The following is a 22015-nucleotide window of genomic DNA, read 5'->3' as shown; positions in this document are numbered from 1 at the left end:
GCTCCTAACTTCCGGTCGGTCCTTTTCCCGACTTTGCTGGGCAGTGACGGGAGATGTGGCCAACCACCCCGCAATTGTAGCATTTCCGTTTGCTAGGGTCGACCCATCCTCCTCCGCTACGATCACCTCCGCTTCTTCCACCACGATCACCTCCGCCTCTTCCACCACGATCACCTCCGCCTCCTCCACCACCGGTACCACGACTCCCTATTGTCATCTTGTTGAACTGTGCAGTCAGTTGATGAACCAGCTGGTTGCCAAATGCTGTTAGAGTGGCGTTTAAATCAGGAGCGCTAGATGGCGCCATTGGTGGGGTTGCTGTCGGAGCCGCTGGTGGAACCACTGGTGGAGCCCAAGGTGGCACCACTGGTCCATGTGCTGGTGGAGGTACCAAGCGAGACGCAACGCCAAGAGTCTCTAGTTCCCTTATCCTCTGAATAAACTCCGTGACGTTGGCTGGACGGTTCGCTGTCATGGCGGCCACATGTTGCCAACTTGCGAGGCCATCTATCAAAAATGCAACCATCTTCTCCTCATTAAGTGGGATAGGGGCAACACGCAATACCTTATGCTTGTCCAAAGCGTACTCTATACCCGATTCGCCGTTTTTCTGCCGCCTATCTTCCACTAGATGGAGCCATTCACTCACGTGCAATCGAGGTAAAAAATTCGCCGTGAATGCCAGCGACCAATTATTCCAAGTTGCGTGGGTGTGGCCTATGTGGATGTGCCAATCCAACGCTGTTTTTAGCAGACGCCTTGCTGCTACTTGAATGCGCTGCGCATCTGTCCAGCCCTCGGCCACGGCTACCCTATCAACGAAATCAATAAAATCTTGCGGAAAATCCATCAGCTTACCTTCAAAGCATGGAATGGAGTCGACAGCCGCATTTGCTATACGTGGAATGGGTAAAACTGGAGCTTGGGGAAGATTTTGCTGTTGCTGCTGGTTCTGTCCGGCTGCTGCATTGTTGGCCAGCTGTTGCACCAAGTTCGCTGACTGTTGACGCTGTTGGTCCAACGCGTTCAAAAGATCTGCCGCCTGATTTTGGGCAGCTAGTCGATCTTGGCCCATTGCCGTCGTGAGATTTCTCAGCGCATCAATTAGATCCTGGGGCAGCGCCATGTCTGGTACCCTTGAAACTGCAGTTGCTGAAACTGGTAAATTATAAGTGAGCCTACTCACGCCACCACGCAGGGACGGTGACGGTACTTGTGTGGTCGGCACTACTACTCGTGCAGGTTTCAACGGCGTGGCTACCGTCCTGGTGGTTGAACGCGTTACTATTTGAAATGGCACTGAAGAATCTGTACGCTTAGGCGGCATATGATTTCCCAAGACCTATCGATAGGACTCCACACACTTACTTACTACCAAATGTTAGTTAAATATACAAAAAAAAAAAAAGGAAAAAAAAAATAAATAAACGAAATACAGATACGGGTGGTTGTTGTCGTTACGACACACGATAACTGGACAACGTGATCGGGGAAAGAGAAAAAAAACAAAAAAACAAAACAAAACAAAAAAGGACAGAATCAATACTGATTCTGCTCAATACTAGAGCAAAAGAAACGAAAAAAAATACCAACTCTGCTCAATACCGGAGAAAAAAGCGTATTAACGCGAAGGGAAAAAAAAAGAAATGGCGGCTATCACGCAGATTATATAAGCCACACATACACACACACACAAAAAAAAATGACACGAATTATTCCCAGGCCTCAACGGGCCACGTGGTTTTACGCGCGAAAAGTTGGGGGGTTGGGAGGGGGCGTTTTTAACCCAAAAAAAAAGGATGCGAAAAATTTGGGGGAGGGGGCTGGTGACACGACAAGAAAAAAAAAACTACGTGAATTTCGCACGGGCAGCTCTCAAAAAGAAAATTTTACAAAGAGAGAGAGGAGAAGAAAAAAAAACAACAAAAAATGAGAGCTATTCAATGGCCCGTGCCCGACTTCTGACACCAAATGTTGCAATCTGCTCAGCCGACGAGCGGATTCGACTAATCAGATTGTTTAAATTACACGAATAAATAAGTAAACGACAAATGAATTAGGGTTCTTACACGAATATATTAAACACAAGAAACACAATGCACGCGAAGGAGCCAGGTGTTGGCCAAAGCTCTCTCTTAAACTTGCTTACGACAGTAAGACTTACGGAGACACACTTGTCTCGACTGCTACGCCAGGTCTAACCGTCCTACTCGTGCGCCGGCCGGCTTACGTGACAGTCACGCCAACTGACGGTCACAAGGGACAATCACAAGGGCCCTCAGGGCACCCAAACAATACAGCAAGGGACTCATAGGTGGAGTAAGGAGACAGACGGGGCCGTCTGCAACAATATTGTCACACGAGTTGTATTGGGACAAGAACAAACAAATACAACAAGGGATGACTTAAATTCTAAACAATGGTTTAACTCAAACAAAAGGGATAACCATTACCAAAAGTTTGAGAAGCGTCTGAAGAACTCTAGGGAAACCAGGGAACTCCTCTTACGGAGCCCAGCTCCGGGAGCTCACCCGATGGAGACTCATCTAACGCAGATTCGGGGCAGCGTTTTATACCGTCGCGCGAATTACTCCCCTTCCGGACTGCATATCTGCGTATATTTCTTAGAGTGGACTTCTCCCGATAATTTATTCACCACGATCGCAGCGTTGTCCAAGGAGCGGATGACTCATCTCTGCGAAGAGATAACCAATCTCCCTTTTCACCCGCGACAATATAGAAGTAAAAACTCATGGTATAACAGTGTATTCACATTGAATACAAGTATATTTGATGCTGTTTACATATAAGAGTAAAAACTTATGGTATAACAGTGTATTCACATTGAATACAAGTATATTTGATGTTGTTTACATATAGAAGTAACAACTCAAGGTATAACAGTGTATTCACATTGAATAAAAGTATATTTGATGCAGTATACATATAGTAGTAAAACCTCATGGTATAACAGTGTATTCACATTGAATACAAGTATATTTGATGCAGTATACATATAGCAGTAAAAACTCATGGTATAACAGTGTATTCACATTGAATACAAGTATATTTGATACTGTTTACATATAGAAGTAAAAACTCATGGTATAACTGTGTATTCCCATTGAATACAAGTATATTTGATGCAGTATACATATAGTAGTAAAAACTGATGGTATAACAGTGTATTCACATTGAATACAAGTATATTTGATGATGTTTACATATAGAAGTAAAAACTCATGGTATAACATTGTATTCACATTGAATACAAGTATATTTGATGCAGTATACATATAGAAATAAAAACTCATGGTATAACAGTGTATTCACATTGAATACAAGTATATTTGATGTTGTTTACATATAGAAGTAAAAACTCATGGTATAACAGTGTATTCACATTGAATACAAGTATATTTGATGCAGTATACATATAGAAGTAAAAACTCATGGTATAACAGTGTATTCACATTGAATACAAGTATATTTGATGCAGTATACATATAGAAGTAAAAACTCGTGGTATAACAGTGTATTCACATTGAAAACAAGTATATTCCATGCAGTTTACATATAGAAGTAAAAACTCATGGTATAACAGTGTATTCACATTGAATGCAAGTATATTCCAAGCAGTTTACATATAGAAGTAAAAACTCATGGTATAACAGTGTATTCACATTGAATACAAGTATATTTGATTCTGTTTACATATAGAAGTAAAAACTCATCGTATAACAGTGTATTCACATTGAATACAAGTATATTTGATGCTGTTTACATATAGAAGTAACAACTCAAGGTATAACAGTGTATTCACATTGAATACAAGTATATTTGATGCAGTATACATATAGTAGTAAAAACTCATGGTATAACAGTGAATTCACATTAAATACAAGTATATTTGATGCAGTAAACATATAGTAGTAAAAACTGATGGTATAACAGTGTATTCACATTGAATACAAGTATATTTGATGATATTTACATATAGAAGTAAAAAATCATGGTACAACATTGTATTCACATTGAATACAAGTATCTTTAATGCAGTATACATATAGAAATAAAAACTCATGGTATAACAGTGTATTCACATTGAATACAAGTATATTTGATGCAGTATACATAGAGAAGTAAAAACTCATGGTATAACAGTGTATTCACATTGAATACAAGTATATTTGATTCTGTTTACATATAAGAGTAAAAACTTATGGTATAACAGTGTATTCACATTGAATACAAGTATATTTGATGTTGTTTACATATAGAAGTAAAAACTCATGTTATAACAGTGTATTCACATTGAATACAAGTATATTTGATGCAGTATACATATAGAAGTAAAAACTCATGGTATAACAGTGTATTCACATTGAATACAAGTATATTTGATGCAGTATACATATAGAAGTAAAAACTCGTGGTATAACAGTGTATTCACATTGAAAACAAGTATATTCCATGCAGTTTACATATAGAAGTAAAAACTCATGGTATAACAGTGTATTCACATTGAATGCAAGTATATTCCAAGCAGTTTACATATAGAAGTAAAAACTCATGGTATAACAGTGTATTCACATTGAATACAAGTATATTTGATTCTGTTTACATATAGAAGTAAAAACTCATCGTATAACAGTGTATTCACATTGAATACAAGTATATTTGATGCTGTTTACATATAGAAGTAACAACTCAAGGTATAACAGTGTATTCACATTGAATACTGTTGAAAATGTGTATCAGCCAATAAATACTATACACCTAAGTACTACTGTTTAGTACTACCTCTGTTGGCATCTCTTACTCCTAAGCGTGTGAAGTCTGCTTCACGTTTCCTTCGTTTGATTTCTGCCTCACTCTAGCTACTGCTATTATACCAAGTAGGTTATACTCTAGACTGATCTGATTAGTGGTTGGACGCTCTCGTATTATTCATCATAAGTGAATTAAGAAGGTAAGATATGTTCTAGTCATTTATCTACTGGAATATTACTATGTACTGTAGGATTTCCACATGTAGAGTTACATGTGAGATATACACTAAGAGTGTCTTGACTTCCACATGTACAGTTACATGTGAGATATACACACTAAGAGTGCCTCAGAGTTCCCTGCTGAATCAATTAATAAAAGTAGCTTTCCTTGTTTAGATTGAACAGGTTATGGGCCCAGTTGCGCAGAACCTTCTCATTTGAAATAAACAAGATGACCAGTACAAGTAAGCAGGACGGAGAGAACATTTCAAAGGATGTCAGTCACATCCCAAAGTTTAATGGAAAGAATTACCCATCGTGGAAATATGGTGTATGGTTGTTGTTCAGACAACATGAGCTTACTGACATTGTAGAAAATAAAGTCAGCAAACCAGAGGAAGTAAGTTCGATACTCTTGCACAGTCAATTTAAGACAAGTATACTAAATGGATTCTCATCTTTACAGGTGAAAGATGAAAGTGGTGTGGTAACAAATGAAGCAGCCATAACGGCATGGAACAGAAAAGATATTCTTGCAAGTGGTTTTCTGTATGCCACCGTAAATGAAGAAATGAAAGACACACTTATCAACTGTGAGACAGCTTCTGCTATGTGGAAACGGTTGTCTGACCAATATATGCAAAATGCTGCGGACAATAAGCATCTTCTGAAACAACAGTTCTTCCAGCTTCAATTTCGCTGTGATCAAGATGTCATGCAGCACATCACTGCAATTGAGTCACTGGCAAAACAGCTTAAAGATCTGGGTGAACCTGTGCCTGAGATTGATGTTGTCAACAAGATCATATGTACGCTTCCACCAAGCTTTCGAAACTTCATGTCAGTATGGGACAGTTTACAAGAAGAAGAAAAAACTGTAAGTTTACTTACTACAAGGTTGTTAAAAGAAGAGAGAACAAACAAAAGATTTAACAACGGTCGAAATAGCCCTGCCGACGAAGCTTTCTTCACTTCAATTCCACAAACGAGCATGTACAGACAAGGACCTCATCACCTTAGAGGAAGCTATCATGTTCACAGAGGGCACCGTGGATTCAGAGGTGGTTGGCGAGGTCCACCAGAAACAAAAAGAAGAAGGCTTGAGTGCCATTACTGTCAAAAAGAAGGTCACTTTATAGCAGCATGTCGCAGCAGAATTCGAGATGAAAAACAAGCATTGAGTGCCCATGGCGGGTCTCATGCCCAAGTAGCTGAAATTGCAAAAGGCGAGCACGGCACAGACTTCAGCCTTCAAATTCTTTCTGACCATTCGTCTTTAAGCTTTTCTGTGAGAAGCAACCTGGATTTCTTTGCCGACTCGGGCGCAACATCTCATATGTCAGACCAATTAGACTTCTTTGACACATTCGAAGCAATTGATACAGGGACATGGACGGTCTCTGGAGTAGGAGGTGTTTCGTTGCCCGTCTGTGGACAAGGCAATATTAGAATTGAAACTACAGTCAATGGGATCACACGCTCTGGAACGATTAAAGATGTCTTGTATGTACCACTACTTGGCACTAATCTGTTTTCCATCGGTACAGCAACTGAAAACGGTACCGAGATCCACTTCAACAACAACCAAGTTTACTTCTCACACCAGGGAACAACATTTATGGTCGGCCAACGAGCTGGAAGAGGGCTATACCACCTAAACATCAAAGTTGTCACTAAAGAACGAGTCATGTTAGGTAAACTGAATTCTTGTAAGTCGTTTACTGATTATATTTTTTTTGGTTTTTGTTTGGCAACATTTACAGTTCAAAAAACAATCGAGCCTCTTTCGCTCTGGCACGAACGTCTCGGCCACCTCAGCTATAAAGCTATCCAACAAATGTCAACTGAAGGAGCAGTCAATGGTTTACATCTAGGAGAGAGTAGTGATGTTCAATCATCACCTTGTGCAGACTGCATGAAAGGAAAGATGTGTCGACTACCTTTCCCGACAGGGCGGGATCGTGCCACCGAGATCGGACAACTAATACACTCAGATGTATGCGGCCCGATGCAAATTGCTTCCCCTGGAGGAGCACGCTACTATGTCATATTCAAAGACGATTACAGTGGATGGACGGTAATCAACTTTATCCAGCGAAAATCTGAAGTAGAAGAAAAATTTATGAAATACGCTGCAAGAATGCGTGTAGAACAAGGAAAATCTATTAACACGCTGAGGACCGACCGTGGAGGTGAATACGTGGGAAAAAATTTTAACAGCTGGTTAGATAGAGAAGGGATTCGTCACGAAACAACCACAGCCTACAGTCCACAACAAAACGGGGTCTCTGAACGTTACAACAGAACGGCAATGGAGGCAACTCGTTGTTTGCTATTCGCCAGAAAGGTATATATATATATATATATATATAAAAAAAAAAAAAAAAAAAAAAAAACTTTACCTCTTTTAGCTATAACTGAGTTTTATTTGAATCATAAAGGTCCCACTAGAACTTTGGGCTGAAGCTGCTAGTCACGCAAACTATATTCGAAATCGAGTGCTGTCCAGCACGGCGAAGGTAGACAGTTTTTTTTACTTAATTTTTTTATTAACTCTCATTTCTGTCTTGATGTCAGATCACACCGTATGAAATCTGGTTTGGAGATAAACCTGACCTGTCACATCTTAGAGTATTCGGTTCGAAAGTTTTTGTCCACGTTCCAGATGAAAAAAGAAGAAAATTGGATGCGAAGAGTATTGTAGGAATTTTTGTTGGATATAGTGAGACATCAAAAGCTTACCGAGTTTGGGATCCGAAAACTCGCACGATGATAATCAGCCGTGATGTCCGGTTCGATGAACATTCCATCCCAGAAAGTGACGAAAGTGTGCCGGAACTAGAAAATGAAATTGCCTTCATTCGCTCAATGCTGCCACCAGACCAAACCGAGTCACTCCAACAGGAAGAGACAGCTACAAAAGACACCTTACCCATCACAGAACAACTTACAAAGACGGCGAACAATAACGAGCCTACCGATGATAATGCGGAAATTGACAATCAGCCCGAAGTTCCATTAATCAATGAAGAACTAGTCATCAATCAACCAAGCAATGAATTAAGGCGGTCAAAAAGGATCGAAAACCAAAGACGAGGAATATGCTTGACATCCACGGACTACGATGAGAATAGTCTAAAAGAGCCAATGAGCTATCAAGAGGCCATAACATCTCAAGAGGCGAACCAATGGAGAGATGCAGTTAACGAGGAATACTCATCTTTAATAGAAAATGAGACCTGGACTTTGGCACCACTTCCCTCCAACCGACTACCAATCAAATGCAAATGGATCTTCAAAATTAAACCGGGTTACAACGACATCCCAACAAGGTACAAAGCCCGTCTCGTAGCCAAGGGTTACAGCCAAAGAAAAGGTATCGACTACAAAGAGACATTTGCCCCTGTGGTGAAACACACCTCCCTTCGTCTCATACTGGCAATTGCCAGTAAAGAAGATCTCGATATGATACAACTAGACATTAAAACCGCATTCCTGTATGGTGACCTTGAAGAAGAATTATACATGGAACAACCAGAAGGGTTTATCGACCATACCAAAGCGAGTGCTGTATGTAAATTGAAGAAATGCATCTACGGCCTCAAACAGGCACCAAGGGCCTGGCATGGTAAATTCAATAATTTTTTGCTGAAATTTGGTCTCACTCAAAGCCAAGCAGACTCGTGCATCCTATTCCGTCATCAAGAGGGAGAAGTAACGATTGTGGCAATCTACGTCGATGACGGATTAGTCATGAGCAACAAAAAACGTATTCTCACTGAAATTATTGAATATCTAAGCACTCATTTCCAAATTCGCTCCTTACCAGCAGACAGATTCATTGGACTAGACATCAGGAGAGATCGGAGTGAAAAGAAAATATTCATTAGCCAACATCAGCAAATCACAAAAATGCTAAAGAGATTCAACCTCACTGGCTGCAACCCAAAAGCAATACCAGCAGATCCGAATAGCCGTCTCACCTCTTCCATGGGCCCTTCAGGTCAAGACGAGATTGAAGCAATGACAGCAATCCCTTATCGAGAGGCGATAGGCTGTCTCATGTACATAATGGTACTCTCACGCCCAGATGTTGCATTTGCGGTGAGTCAAGTTGCCTAGCACTGCCAAAATCCGGGGCCGGCACATTGGAGGGGTGTGACACGGATTTTTTCCTATCTGCACGGAACTTCTGATTACGAACTTTGCTTTGATGGTAACGCCCAAGAAAATCTGATTGGCTACACTGATGCCGACTATGCAGGAGACCTCGATACTCGAAAATCAACATCGGGATATATCTTCATCTACCAAGGTGGAGCAGTGTCATGGGCAAGTCGACGTCAACAATGCACTTCCCTGTCCACAACTGAGTCAGAATTCGTGGCAGCATGTGAAACCGCAAAAGAGGCTGTCTGGATTCAGAGGCTTCTATCAGAAATCAGGCCATACAACAACAAACCTGTACCGATTCGTTGTGATAATCAGAGCTCAATAAGTCTCATTCGAAATCCTGAACATCATCAGAAAACTAAACACATTGAAGTAAAATACTTCTTTGTTCGAGATCAGCAAAACATTGGCAACATCGACGTCACTTACATTGGAACTGCTGACCAACTAGCCGACATACTGACAAAGCCTTTGCCAAGGCCCCGTCTAGAAGATCTGCGAACTAGAATAGGTGTAATTCCATTCAAACCTTAAAGTATTTATTGTTTGAGGGAGAATGTTGAAAATGTGTATCCGCCAATAAAAACTATACACCTAAGTACTACTGTTTAGTACTACCTCTGTTGGCATCTCTTACTCCTAAGCGTGTGAAGTCTGCTTCACGTTTCCTTCGTTTGATTTCTGCCTCACTCTAGCTACTGCTATTATACCAAGTAGGTTATACTCTAGACTGATCTGATTAGTGGTTGGACGCTCTCGTATTATTCATCATAAGTGAATTAAAAAGGTAAGATATGTTCTAGTCATTTATCTACTGGAATATTACTATGTACTGTAGGATTTCCACATGTAGAGTTACATGTGAGATATACACTAAGAGTGTCTTGACTTCCACATGTACAGTTACATGTGAGATATACACACTAAGAGTGCCTCAGAGTTCCCTGCTGAATCAATTAATAAAAGTAGCTTTCCTTGTTTAAATTGAACAAATACAAGTATATTTGATGCAGTATACATATAGTAGTAAAAACTCATGGTATAACAGTGTATTCACATTGAATACAAGTATATTTGATGCTGTTTACATATAAGAGTAAAAACTTATGGTATAACAGTGTATTCACATTGAATACAAGTATATTTGATGTTGTTTACATATAGAAGTAACAACTCAAGGTATAACAGTGTATTCACATTGAATACAAGTATATTTGATGCAGTATACATATAGTAGTTAAATCTCATGGTATAACAGTGTATTCACATTTAATACAAGTATATTTGATGCAGTATACATATAGAAGTAAAAACTCATGGTATAACAGTGCATTCACATTGAATACAAGTATATTTGATGCTGTTTACATATAGAAGTAAAAACTCATGGTGTAACAGTGTATTCACTTTGAATAAAAGTATATTTGATGCTGTTTACATATAGAAGTAAAAACTCATGGTATAACTGTGTATTCCCATTGAATACAAGTAAATTTGATGCTGTTTACATATAGAAGTAAAAACTCGTGGTATAACAGTGTATTCACATTGAATACAAGTATATTTATGCAGTATACATATAGAAGTAAAAACTCATGGTATAACAGTGTATTTACATTGAATACAAGTATATTTGATGCAGTATACATATAGAAGTAAAAACTCATGGTATAACAGTGTATTCACATTGAATACAAGTATATTTGATGCTGTTTACATATAAGAGTAAAAACTTATGGTATAACAGTGTATTCACATTGAATACAAGTATATTTGATACTGTTTACATATAGAAGTAAAAACTCATGGTGTAACAGTGTATTCACTTTGAATACAAGTATATTTGATGCAGTATACATATAGAAGTAAAAACTCATGGTATAACAGTGCATTCACATTGAATACAAGTATATTTGATGCTGTTTACATATAGAAGTAAAAACTCATGGTATAACTGTGTATTCCCATTGAATACAAGTAAATTTGATGCTTTTTACATATAGAAGTAAAAACTCGTGGTATAACAGTGTATTCACATTGAATACAAGTATATTCCATGCAGTTTACATATAGAAGTAAAAACTGATGTAATAACAGTGTATTCACATTGAATACATGTATATTTGATGCAGTATACATATAGAAGTAAAAACTCATGGTATAACAGTGTATTCACATTGAATACAAGTATATTTGATGCTGTTTACATATAAGAGTAAAAACTTATGGTATAACAGTGTATTCACATTGAATACAAGTATATTTGATGTTGTTTACATATAGAAGTAACAACTCATGGTATAACAGTGTATTCACATTGAATACAAGCATATTTGATGCAGTATAAATATAGTAGTTAAAACTCATGGTATAACAGTGTATTCACATTTAATACAAGTATATTTGATGCAGTATACATATAGAAGTAAAAACTCATGGTATAACAGTGCATTCACATTGAATACAAGTATATTTGATACTTTTTACATATAGAAGTAAAAACTCATGGTGTAACAGTGTATTCACTTTGAATACAAGTATATTTGATGCTGTTTACATATAGAAGTAAAAACTCATGGTATAACTGTGTATTCCCATTGAATACAAGTAAATTTGATGCTTTTTACATATAGAAGTAAAAACTCGTGGTATAACAGTGTATTCACATTGAATACAAGTATATTCCATGCAGTTTACATATAGAAGTAAAAACTGATGTAATAACAGTGTATTCACATTGAATACATGTATATTTGATGCTGTTTACATATAAGAGTAAAAACTGATGGTATAACAGTGTATTCACATTGAATACAAGTATATTTGATGTTGTTTACATATAGAAGTAACAACTCAAGGTATAACAGTGTATTCACATTGAATACAAGTATATTTGATGCAGTATACATATAGTAGTAAAAACTCGAGGTATAACAGTGAATTCACATTAAATACAAGTATATTTGATGCAGTATACATATAGTAGTAAAAACTGATGGTATAACAGTGTATTCACATTGAATACAAGTATATTCCATGCAGTTTACATATAGAAGTAAAAACTGATGTAATAACAGTGTATTCACATTGAATACATGTATATTTGATGCTGTTTACATATAAGAGTAAAAACTGATGGTATAACAGTGTATTCACATTGAATACAAGTATATTTGATGCTGTTTACATATAGAAGTAAAAACTCATGGTAAAACTGTGTATTCCCATTGAATACAAGTATATTTGATGCAGTATACATATAGTAGTAAAAACTGATGGTATAACAGTGTATTCACATTGAATACAAGTACATTTGATGATATTTACATATAGAAGTAAAAACTCATGGTATAACATTGTATTCACTTTGAATACAAGTATATTTGATGCTGTTTACATATAGAAGTAAAAACTCATGGTATAACAGTGTATTCACATTGAATACAAGTATATTTGATGCTGTTTACATATAGAAGTAAAAACTCATGGTAGAAAAGTGTATTCACATTGAATACAAGTATATTTGATCCTGTTTACGTATAGAAGTAGAAACTCATGGTATAACAGTGTATTCACATAGAATACAATTATATTTGATGCAGTATACATATAGAAGTAAAAACTCATGGTATAACAGTGTATTCACATTTAATACAAGTATATTTGATGATGTTTGCATATAGAAGTAAAAACTAATGGTATAACAGTGTATTCACATCGAATACAAGTATATTTGATGCAGTATACATATAGAAGTAAAAACTCATGGTATAACAGTGCATTCACATTGAATACAAGTATATTTGATGCTGTTTACATATAGAAGTAAAAACTCATGGTATAACTGTGTATTCCCATTGAATACAAGTATATTTGATGCTGTTTACATATAGAAGTAAAAACTCATGGTATAACAGTGTATTCACATTGAATACAAGTATATTCCATGCAGTTTACATATAGAAGTAAAAACTGATGTTATAACAGTGTATTCACATTGAATACAAGTATATTTGATGCAGTTTACATATAGAAGTAAAAACTCATGGTATAACAGTGTATTCACATTGAATACAAGTATATTTGATGCTGTTTACATATAAGAGTAAAAACTTATGGTATAACAGTGTATTCACATTGAATACAAGTATATTTGATGTTGTTTACATATAGAAGTAACAACTCATGGTATAACAGTGTATTCACATTGAATACAAGCATATTTGATGCAGTATAAATATAGTAGTTAAAACTCATGGTATAACAGTGTATTCACATTGAATACAAGTATATTTGATGCAGTTTACATATAGAAGTAAAAACTCATGGTATAACAGTGCATTCACATTGAATACAAGTATATTTGATACTGTTTTACATATAGAAGTAAAAACTCATGGTATAACAGTGTATTCACTTTGAATACAAGTATATTTGATGCTGTTTACATATAGAAGTAAAAACTCATGGTATAACAGTGTATTCCCATTGAATACAAGTAAATTTGATGCTTTTTACATATAGAAGTAAAAACTCATGGTATAACAGTGTATTCACATTGAATACAAGTATATTCCATGCAGTTTACATATAGAAGTAAAAACTGATGTAATAACAGTGTATTCACATTGAATACAAGTATATTTGATGCTGTTTACATATAGGAGTAAAAACTGATGGTATAACAGTGTATTCACATTGAATACAAGTATATTTGATGCTGTTTACATATAGAAGTAAAAACTCAAGGTATGGTATAACAGTGTATTCACATTGAATACAAGTATATTTGATGCAGTATACATATAGTAGTAAAAACTCAAGGTATAACAGTGAATTCACATTAAATACAAGTATATTTGATGCAGTATACATATAGTAGTAAAAACTGATGGTATAACAGTGTATTCACATTGAATACAAGTATATTCCATGCAGTTTACATATAGAAGTAAAAACTGATGTAATAACAGTGTATTCACATTGAATACATGTATATTTGATGCTGTTTACATATAAGAGTAAAAACTAATGGTATAACAGTGTATTCACATTGAATACAAGTATATTTGATGCTGTTTACATATAGAAGTAAAAACTCATGGTAAAACAGTGTATTCCCATTGAATACAAGTATATTTGATGCAGTTTACATATAGTAGTAAAAACTCATGGTATAACAGTGTATTCACATTGAATACAAGTACATTTGATGCTGTTTACATATAGAAGTAAAAACTCATGGTATAACAGTGTATTCACATTGAATACAAGTATATTTGATGCTGTTTACATATAGAAGTAAAAACTCATGGTATAACAGTGTATTCACATTGAATACAAGTATATTTGATGCTGTTTACATATAGAAGTAAAAACTCATGGTAGAAAAGTGTATTCACATTGAATACAAGTATATTTGATGCTGTTTACATATAGAAGTAAAAACTCATGGTATAACAGTGTATTCACATTGAATACAAGTATATTTGATGCAGTTTACATATAGAAGTAAAAACTCATGGTATAACAGTGTATTCACATTGAATACAAGTATATTTGATGATGTTTGCATATAGAAGTAAAAACTCATGGTATAACAGTGTATTCACATTGAATACAAGTATATTTGATGCAGTTTACATATAGAAGTAAAAACTCATGGTATAACAGTGTATTCACATTGAATACAAGTATATTTGATGCTGTTTACATATAGAAGTAAAAACTCATGGTATAACAGTGTATTCACATTGAATACAAGTATATTTGATGCTGTTTACATATAGAAGTAAAAACTCATGGTATAAAAGTGTATTCACATTGAATACAAGTATATTTGATGCTGTTTACGTATAGAAGTAAAAACTCATGGTATAACAGTGTATTCACATTGAATACAAGTATATTTGATGCAGTTTACATATAGAAGTAAAAACTCATGGTATAACAGTGTATTCACATTGAATACAAGTATATTTGATGATGTTTGCATATAGAAGTAAAAACTCATGGTATAACAGTGTATTCACATCGAATACAAGTAGATTTGATGCAGTTTACATATAGAAGTAAAAACTCATGGTATAACAGTGTATTCACATTGAATACAAGTATATTTGATGCAGTATACATATAGAAGTAAAAACTCATGGTATAAAAGCGTATTCACATTGAATACAAGTATATTTGATGATGTTTACATATAGAAGTAAAAACTAATGGTATAAAAGTGTATTCACATTGAATACAAGTAGATTTAATGCAGTTTACATATAGAAGTAAAAACTCATGGTATAACAGTGTATTCACATTGAATACAAGTATATTTGATGCAGTATACATATAGAAGTAAAAACTCATGGTATAACAGTGTATTCACATTTAATACAAGTATATTTGATGCAGTATACATATAGAAGTAAAAACTCATGGTATAACAGTGTATTCACATTGAATACAACTATATTCCATGCAGTTAACATATCGAAGTAAAAAATCATGGTATAACAGTGTATTCACATTGAAAACATGTATATTCCATGCAGTTTACATATAGAAGTAAAAACTCATGGTATAACAGAGTATTCACATTGAATACAAGTTTATTTCATGCAGTTTACATATAGAAGTAAAAACTCATGGTATAACAGTATATTTACATTGAATACAAGTATGTTCACATATAGAAGTAAAAACTCATGGTATAACAGTGTATTCACATTGAATACAAGTATATTTGATGCTGTTTACATATAGAAGTAAAAACTCAAGGTATAAAAGTGTATTCACATTGAATACAAGTATATTTGATGCAGTATACATAAAGAAGTAAAAACTCATGGTATAACAGTGTATTCACATTGAATACAAGTATATTTGATGCAATATACATATAGAAGTAAAAATTCATGGTATAACAGTGTATTCACATTGAATACAAGTATGTTTGATGCAGTATACATAAAGAAGTAAAAACTCATGGTATAACAGTGTATTCACATTGAATACAAGTATATTTGATGCAGTATACATAAAGAAGTAAAAATTCATGGTATAACAGTGTATTCAAATTTAATACAAGTATATTTGATGCAGTATACATATAGAAGTAAAAACTCATGGTATAACAGTGTATTCACATTGAATACAAGTATATTCCTTCGTAACTGCATATAGAAGTAAAAACTCATCGTATAACAGTGTATTCACATTGAATACAAGTATATTCGATGCTGTTTACATATAGAAGTAAAAACTTATGGTATAACAGTGTATTCACATTGAATACAAGTATATTTGATGCTGTTTACATATAGAAGTAAAAACTCATGGTATAACAGTGTATTCACATTGAATACAAGTATATTTGATACTGTTTAGATATAGAAGAAGAAACTCATGGTATAACAGAGTATTCACATTGAATACAAGTATATTTGATGCTGTTTACATATAGAAGTAAAAATTCATGTTATAACAGTGTATTCACATTGAATACAAGTATATTTGATGCAGTATACATATTGAAGTAAAAACTCATGGTATAACAGTGTATTCACATTGAATACAAGTATATTTGATGCAGTTTACATATAGAAGTAAAAACTCGTGGTATAACAGTGTATTCACATTGAATACAAGTATATTCCATGCAGTTTACATATAGAAGTAAAAACTGATGGTATAACAGTGTATTCACATTGAATACATGTATAATTTATGCTGTTTACATATAAGAGTAAAAACTGATGGTATAACAGTGTATTCACATTGAATACAAGTATATTTGATGTTGTTTACATATAGAAGTAACAACTCAAGGTATAACAGTGTATTCACATTGAATACAAGTATATTTGATGCAGTATACATATAGTAGTAAAAACTCATGGTATAACAGTGAATTCACATTGAATACAAGTATATTTGATGCAGTATACATATAGAAGTAAAAACTCATGGTATAACAGTGTATTCACATTGAATACAAGTATATTTGATACTGTTTACATTTAGAAGTAAAAACTCATGGTGTAACAGTGTATTCACATTGAATACAAGTATATTTGATGCTGTTTACATATAGAAGTAAAAACTCATGGTATAACTGTGTATTCCCATTGAATACAAGTATATTTGATGCAGTATACATAAAGAAGTAAAAACTCATGGTATAACAGTGTATTCACATTGAATAGAAGTATATTTGATGCAGTATACATATAGAAGTAAAAACTCATGGTATAACAGTGTATTCACATTGAATACAAGTATATTTGATGCAGTATACATAAAGAAGTAAAAACTCATGGTATAACAGTGTATTCACATTGAATACAAGTATATTTGATGCAGTATACATATAGAAGTAAAAATTCATGGTATAACAGTGTATTCACATTGAATACAAGTATGTTTGATGCAGTGTACATATAGAAGTAAAAATTCATGGTATAACAGTGTATTCAAATTTAATACAAGTATATTTGATGCAGTATACATATAGAAGTAAAAACTCATGGTATAACAGTGTATTCACATTGAATACAAGTATATTTGATGCTGTTTACATATAGAAGTATAAACTCATGGTATAACAGTGTATTCACATTGAATACAAGTATATTTGATGCTGTTTACATATAGAAGTAAAAACTTATGGTATAACAGTGTATTCACATTGAATACGAGTATATTTGATGCTGTTTACATATAGAAGTAGAAACTCATGATAATACAGTGTATTCACATTAAATACAAGTATATTTGATGCAGTATACATATAGAAGTAAAAACTCATGGTATAACAGTGTATTCACATTGAATACAAGTATATTCCATGCAGTCTACATATAGAAGTAAAAACTCATGGTATAACAGTGTATTCACATTGAATACAAGTATATTTGATCCTGTTTACATATAGAAGTAAAAACTCATGGTAGAAAAGTGAATTCACATTGAATACAAGTATATTTGATCCTGTTTACATATAGAAGTAGAAACTCATGGTATAACAGTGTATTCACATAGAATACAATTATATTTGATGCAGTATACATATAGAAGTAAAAACTCATGGTATAACAGTGTATTCACATTTAATACAAGTATATTTGATGATGTTTGCATATAGAAGTAAAAACTAATGGTATAACAGTGTATTCACATCGAATACAAGTAGATTTGATGCAGTCTACATATAGAAGTAAAAACTCATGGTATAACAGTGTATTCACATTGAATACAAGTATATTTGATCCTGTTTACATATAGAAGTAAAAACTCATGGTAGAAAAGTGAATTCACATTGAATACAAGTATATTTGATCCTGTTTACATATAGAAGTAGAAACTCATGGTATAACAGTGTATTCACATTGAATACAAGTATATTTGATGCTGTTTACATATAGAAGTATAAACTCATGGTATAACAGAGTATTCACATTGAATACAAGTCTATTTCATGCAGTTTACATATAGAAGTAAAAACTCATGGTATAACAGTATATTTACATTGAATACAAGTATGTTCACATATAGAAGTAAAAACTCATGGTATAACAGTGTATTCACATTGAATACAAGTATATTTGATGCTGTTTACATATAGAAGTAAAAACTTATGGTATAACAGTGTATTCACATTGAATACGAGTATATTTGATCCGGTTTACATATAGAAGTAGAAACTCATGATATAACAGTGTATTCACATTAAATACAAGTGTATTTGATGCAGTATACATATAGAAGTAAAAACTCATGGTATAACAGTGTATTCACATTGAATACAAGTATATTCCATGCAGTAAACATATAGAAGTAAAAACTCATGGTATAACAGTGTATTAAAATTGAATACAAGTATATTTGATCCTGTTTACATATAGAAGTAAAAATTCATGGTAGTGTAACGAAGGCCTACAAATATATCTTATGACCCGCATTCTTATAATATTATGTTTACTCTCCCTTGGTATATAATTATGTCTACATTTTACTCTCTTGCATTTACTCTTCTTTTGCATATTATTCGAATATCGTAATCCGCATAGTAACCATTTGTCATAGACATCTTAGCGTTTACCCAATTGAACACCTGCTGTCTGACTCACACGTGCGACGCATTATCACGCCACTAAACAAACTTCCGTGATTGGTTACACGTGCGATGCATATCACGCCATTAATTAAACATCCGTTTGATTGGTCGCACGCGCGACGCCAATCAAGCCATTAAACAAACACCTTCTGATTGGCTGCACGCGCGACATAGCGACACGTCAACAGCATCACGCCACTTTGACGAGATGCGAGGTTTCATGGTGAACTCAAAATCTAAGAAAGATCAGACAACTAGCAGCTCGCAAAACGTTCAGTTGCCTTCAACAACACTAGTTCGACACCTAACTTGTCTTAGTGTTTTCTCTTACAAGTGTTTCTCCGACTACCTGTTTCCGTAAGTGCCTATCTGAATTGTATTTCCAATCGTCTCCATCTTGTGTCTGTTTTCCACCGTGTCCCGCTATCGCTACCCCGAGCCACTTCGTATCGTTTTACCAACGTGCGCTCCCGTAACGCTCGCGCTACATCGGTAAGCTTCCAAATTGCCCTTATTCTATTGGTTGTTATGGTTTGGCTCGTTATTCCCTTTCTTGTCATATTGTATGTCCTTTCCCGTGTAATTCTTATGGCCTAGTCTAATAATACACTGTCATCATTGTGGGTAAACGTCTCCGAGTTCCGTGGTAATATATTTGTCTTAATCCGTAAAGTCATCCACCCGAGAGGGAGGATGCTTTACATAATGGTGGCAGCGCTTTTTGGAACTCAACCACAATGAATGATGATGTTGTTACTGGCGGGCATAAACTTGTACATTCCCCTGTAAACAAGCACTTTCAGCCCGAAATAACTGTTACCTTACCCGATCAGGAAACCATAGCTCGATCCCTTGATTTTGATAACTTGACTACCGAAACTCAGTTTGCACCAGATACACTTCAGAGTGGTAGGACTTTGGAGACCACTGCCGAAGCAATTAGTAGATCCGCTTCCCCAGTTTTAAATCCCAAAGTACACCCAAAGAACTCTCAGTTACAAAAACTACGATCGAACGCTGCGTACAAAGCCGTAGCGGGGCTTGATACAACTCCCTCCCGAAAAACTCGAGCAAGCGCTACGTCCGAGGTTGCGTCAGGAAAACGATCACCTTCCTTTTTCGCTAGATTTGCTGAACGTATTTCACCCTCTAAGTCTCCTCCGAAAGTAGCGACCAAAACTAGTTCTTTGGCAAGCACAGTTCTCGGTTTCTTCCATACGAAGAACACACCGAATGGAAAATCACTTGAACCTGAGCCTGAGCCATCTATTCAACAAAGTCAAGAACAATCACGACAAGATATTCCAAACCAAGGCGAGCAAGCTCCCGTCCCTAATACTTGCGATCAAGAGCCTGAAGGAGAGAGAAGCGGATTTCCAGTCGAACGATCCGAAGGTGCAGACCCAGATAATTCGTCTGATACAGGACATCCGACTGACGAAGCTATATCAAGACGACCAGAACCCATCGACGGTGTGGAAGGAACCAACGATCCTACTGAAGTACTTGACGTCGATCCTAGAGGTGAGACTCAGTGCACAATCGAAGAAGACGACAGTAACGGAACAACAGACGTCCGAGCTGGAAGCGATTTTCACGTCGTATGCGAGACAGTTCTTGACCTTCCTGCTGGGACAGTTTCACAGCATAACCGACTTGCAGAAAGGCAGGGCTATCTTGGAATTAATCCTGAATTGTGGGACCACATACAGACACAGAGAGGATCAATATCGCCATCTCTCGCAAGAAGTGGAAGACCTTTCCATTCACTTGCAGACGGTATCTCTGGCCTATCAACAAATATTTCTGGCGGACATTCGCAACCTTACGCTATACATACGGGAGCTGCAACTACTGACTCCACTGGAACCACTGACGCCCGAGATCAACTTACTGCTGAGGAAGCTGGACAATTTCCCAGGAGCCAGCAGACCGAACAACGTACAGCTAGCAGAGGAGATCAAACGAACGCTCTCCCAAACCAAAACCGAATTGAAACAACTGCTATCACTGGATATCACGGGACAGATACCACAGCAATCCGTGGCACCACAGCAAGTACCGCCGCTGTCGAGAACCCCTCAACCCCCGATACCAGTGCGACACACCGTCCACCGCCCTATTCGTCAACCACACAACCAGCCTACAAATCGACACAACCTTTCCCCGGAACAACGGTCCAGGCGGACAGCAGACGTTGTTGCGAATCTCGATCGCCTACGAGCAGCGTTCCAGCACAGTCTCAGACTTCGCAACAGGGAAATTTAGGATTTCGATTACCAGTTCAAAACGACAACATGGCCTACTATACTTCCCCCACCAGAGCAGCAACAGTCAGAGATTTGGACGATTTTCAAAATAACCAGCATACTTTCTCCCGGTTACAATTACTTCCTTCTTTCACCGGAAGCCCTATTACTCGTTTTGACTCTTGGTTAGAATCATTTGAAAGTATAGTAGATGGGTCGAGATGGTCAGAAGAAAAAACGATTCAGATGTTACGTGCTAAATTAACGGACAGAGCTTTTTCCGTCATTCAGGCAATTTTAAAAGAACATCCGCATAATTATGAGTCAATTAAAGAAGCATTGCTTGACCATTTTCATGGCGATGAAAATGTTGATTTATATCTTCAAAAGTTTAACAAAGCCAAACGTAAGCCAGGTGAAAAAGTTGTCGATTACGCGCTACGTATACAGGAAATTTTTAAACGCGCGTATCCCGTAGGTCATTCCGAAAA

At 35.7% G+C, this 22015-nt stretch overlaps 1 protein-coding gene across 1 annotated transcript; it reads left to right on the top strand.

The window, feature by feature from the left end:
• The first annotated feature begins 4781 nt into the window (after nt 1-4781).
• LOC123467128 lies at nt 4782-6130 on the top strand. Its single transcript, XM_045167168.1, has 4 exons — nt 4782-4972; nt 5178-5391; nt 5458-5530; nt 5982-6130. Exons 2-4 carry the CDS (start codon nt 5224-5226, stop codon nt 6128-6130), a joined length of 390 nt encoding a protein of 129 aa, XP_045023103.1. The 5' UTR covers nt 4782-4972; nt 5178-5223.
• Nucleotides 6131-22015: the final 15885 nt, after the last annotated feature.

Source organism: Daphnia magna, unplaced genomic scaffold, assembly GCF_020631705.1.
Source record: "Daphnia magna isolate NIES unplaced genomic scaffold, ASM2063170v1.1 Dm_contigs146, whole genome shotgun sequence".
Lineage (NCBI taxonomy): Eukaryota > Metazoa > Arthropoda > Branchiopoda > Diplostraca > Daphniidae > Daphnia > Daphnia magna.
This window is presented reverse-complemented; position numbering and strand designations above follow the sequence as displayed.

Excerpts from the sequence above, each read along its gene's own strand:
- LOC123467128 (XM_045167168.1), top strand. The coding sequence starts at position 5,224 with ATGACCAGTACAAGTAAGCAGGACGGAGAGAACATTTCAAAGGATGTC. Across the intron at positions 5,392-5,457 it reads AAGTCAGCAAACCAGAGGAA|GTGAAAGATGAAAGTGGTGT; the intron begins GTAAGTTCGATA and ends TCATCTTTACAG. Across the intron at positions 5,531-5,981 it reads CAGAAAAGATATTCTTGCAA|CATGTACAGACAAGGACCTC; the intron begins GTGGTTTTCTGT and ends TCCACAAACGAG.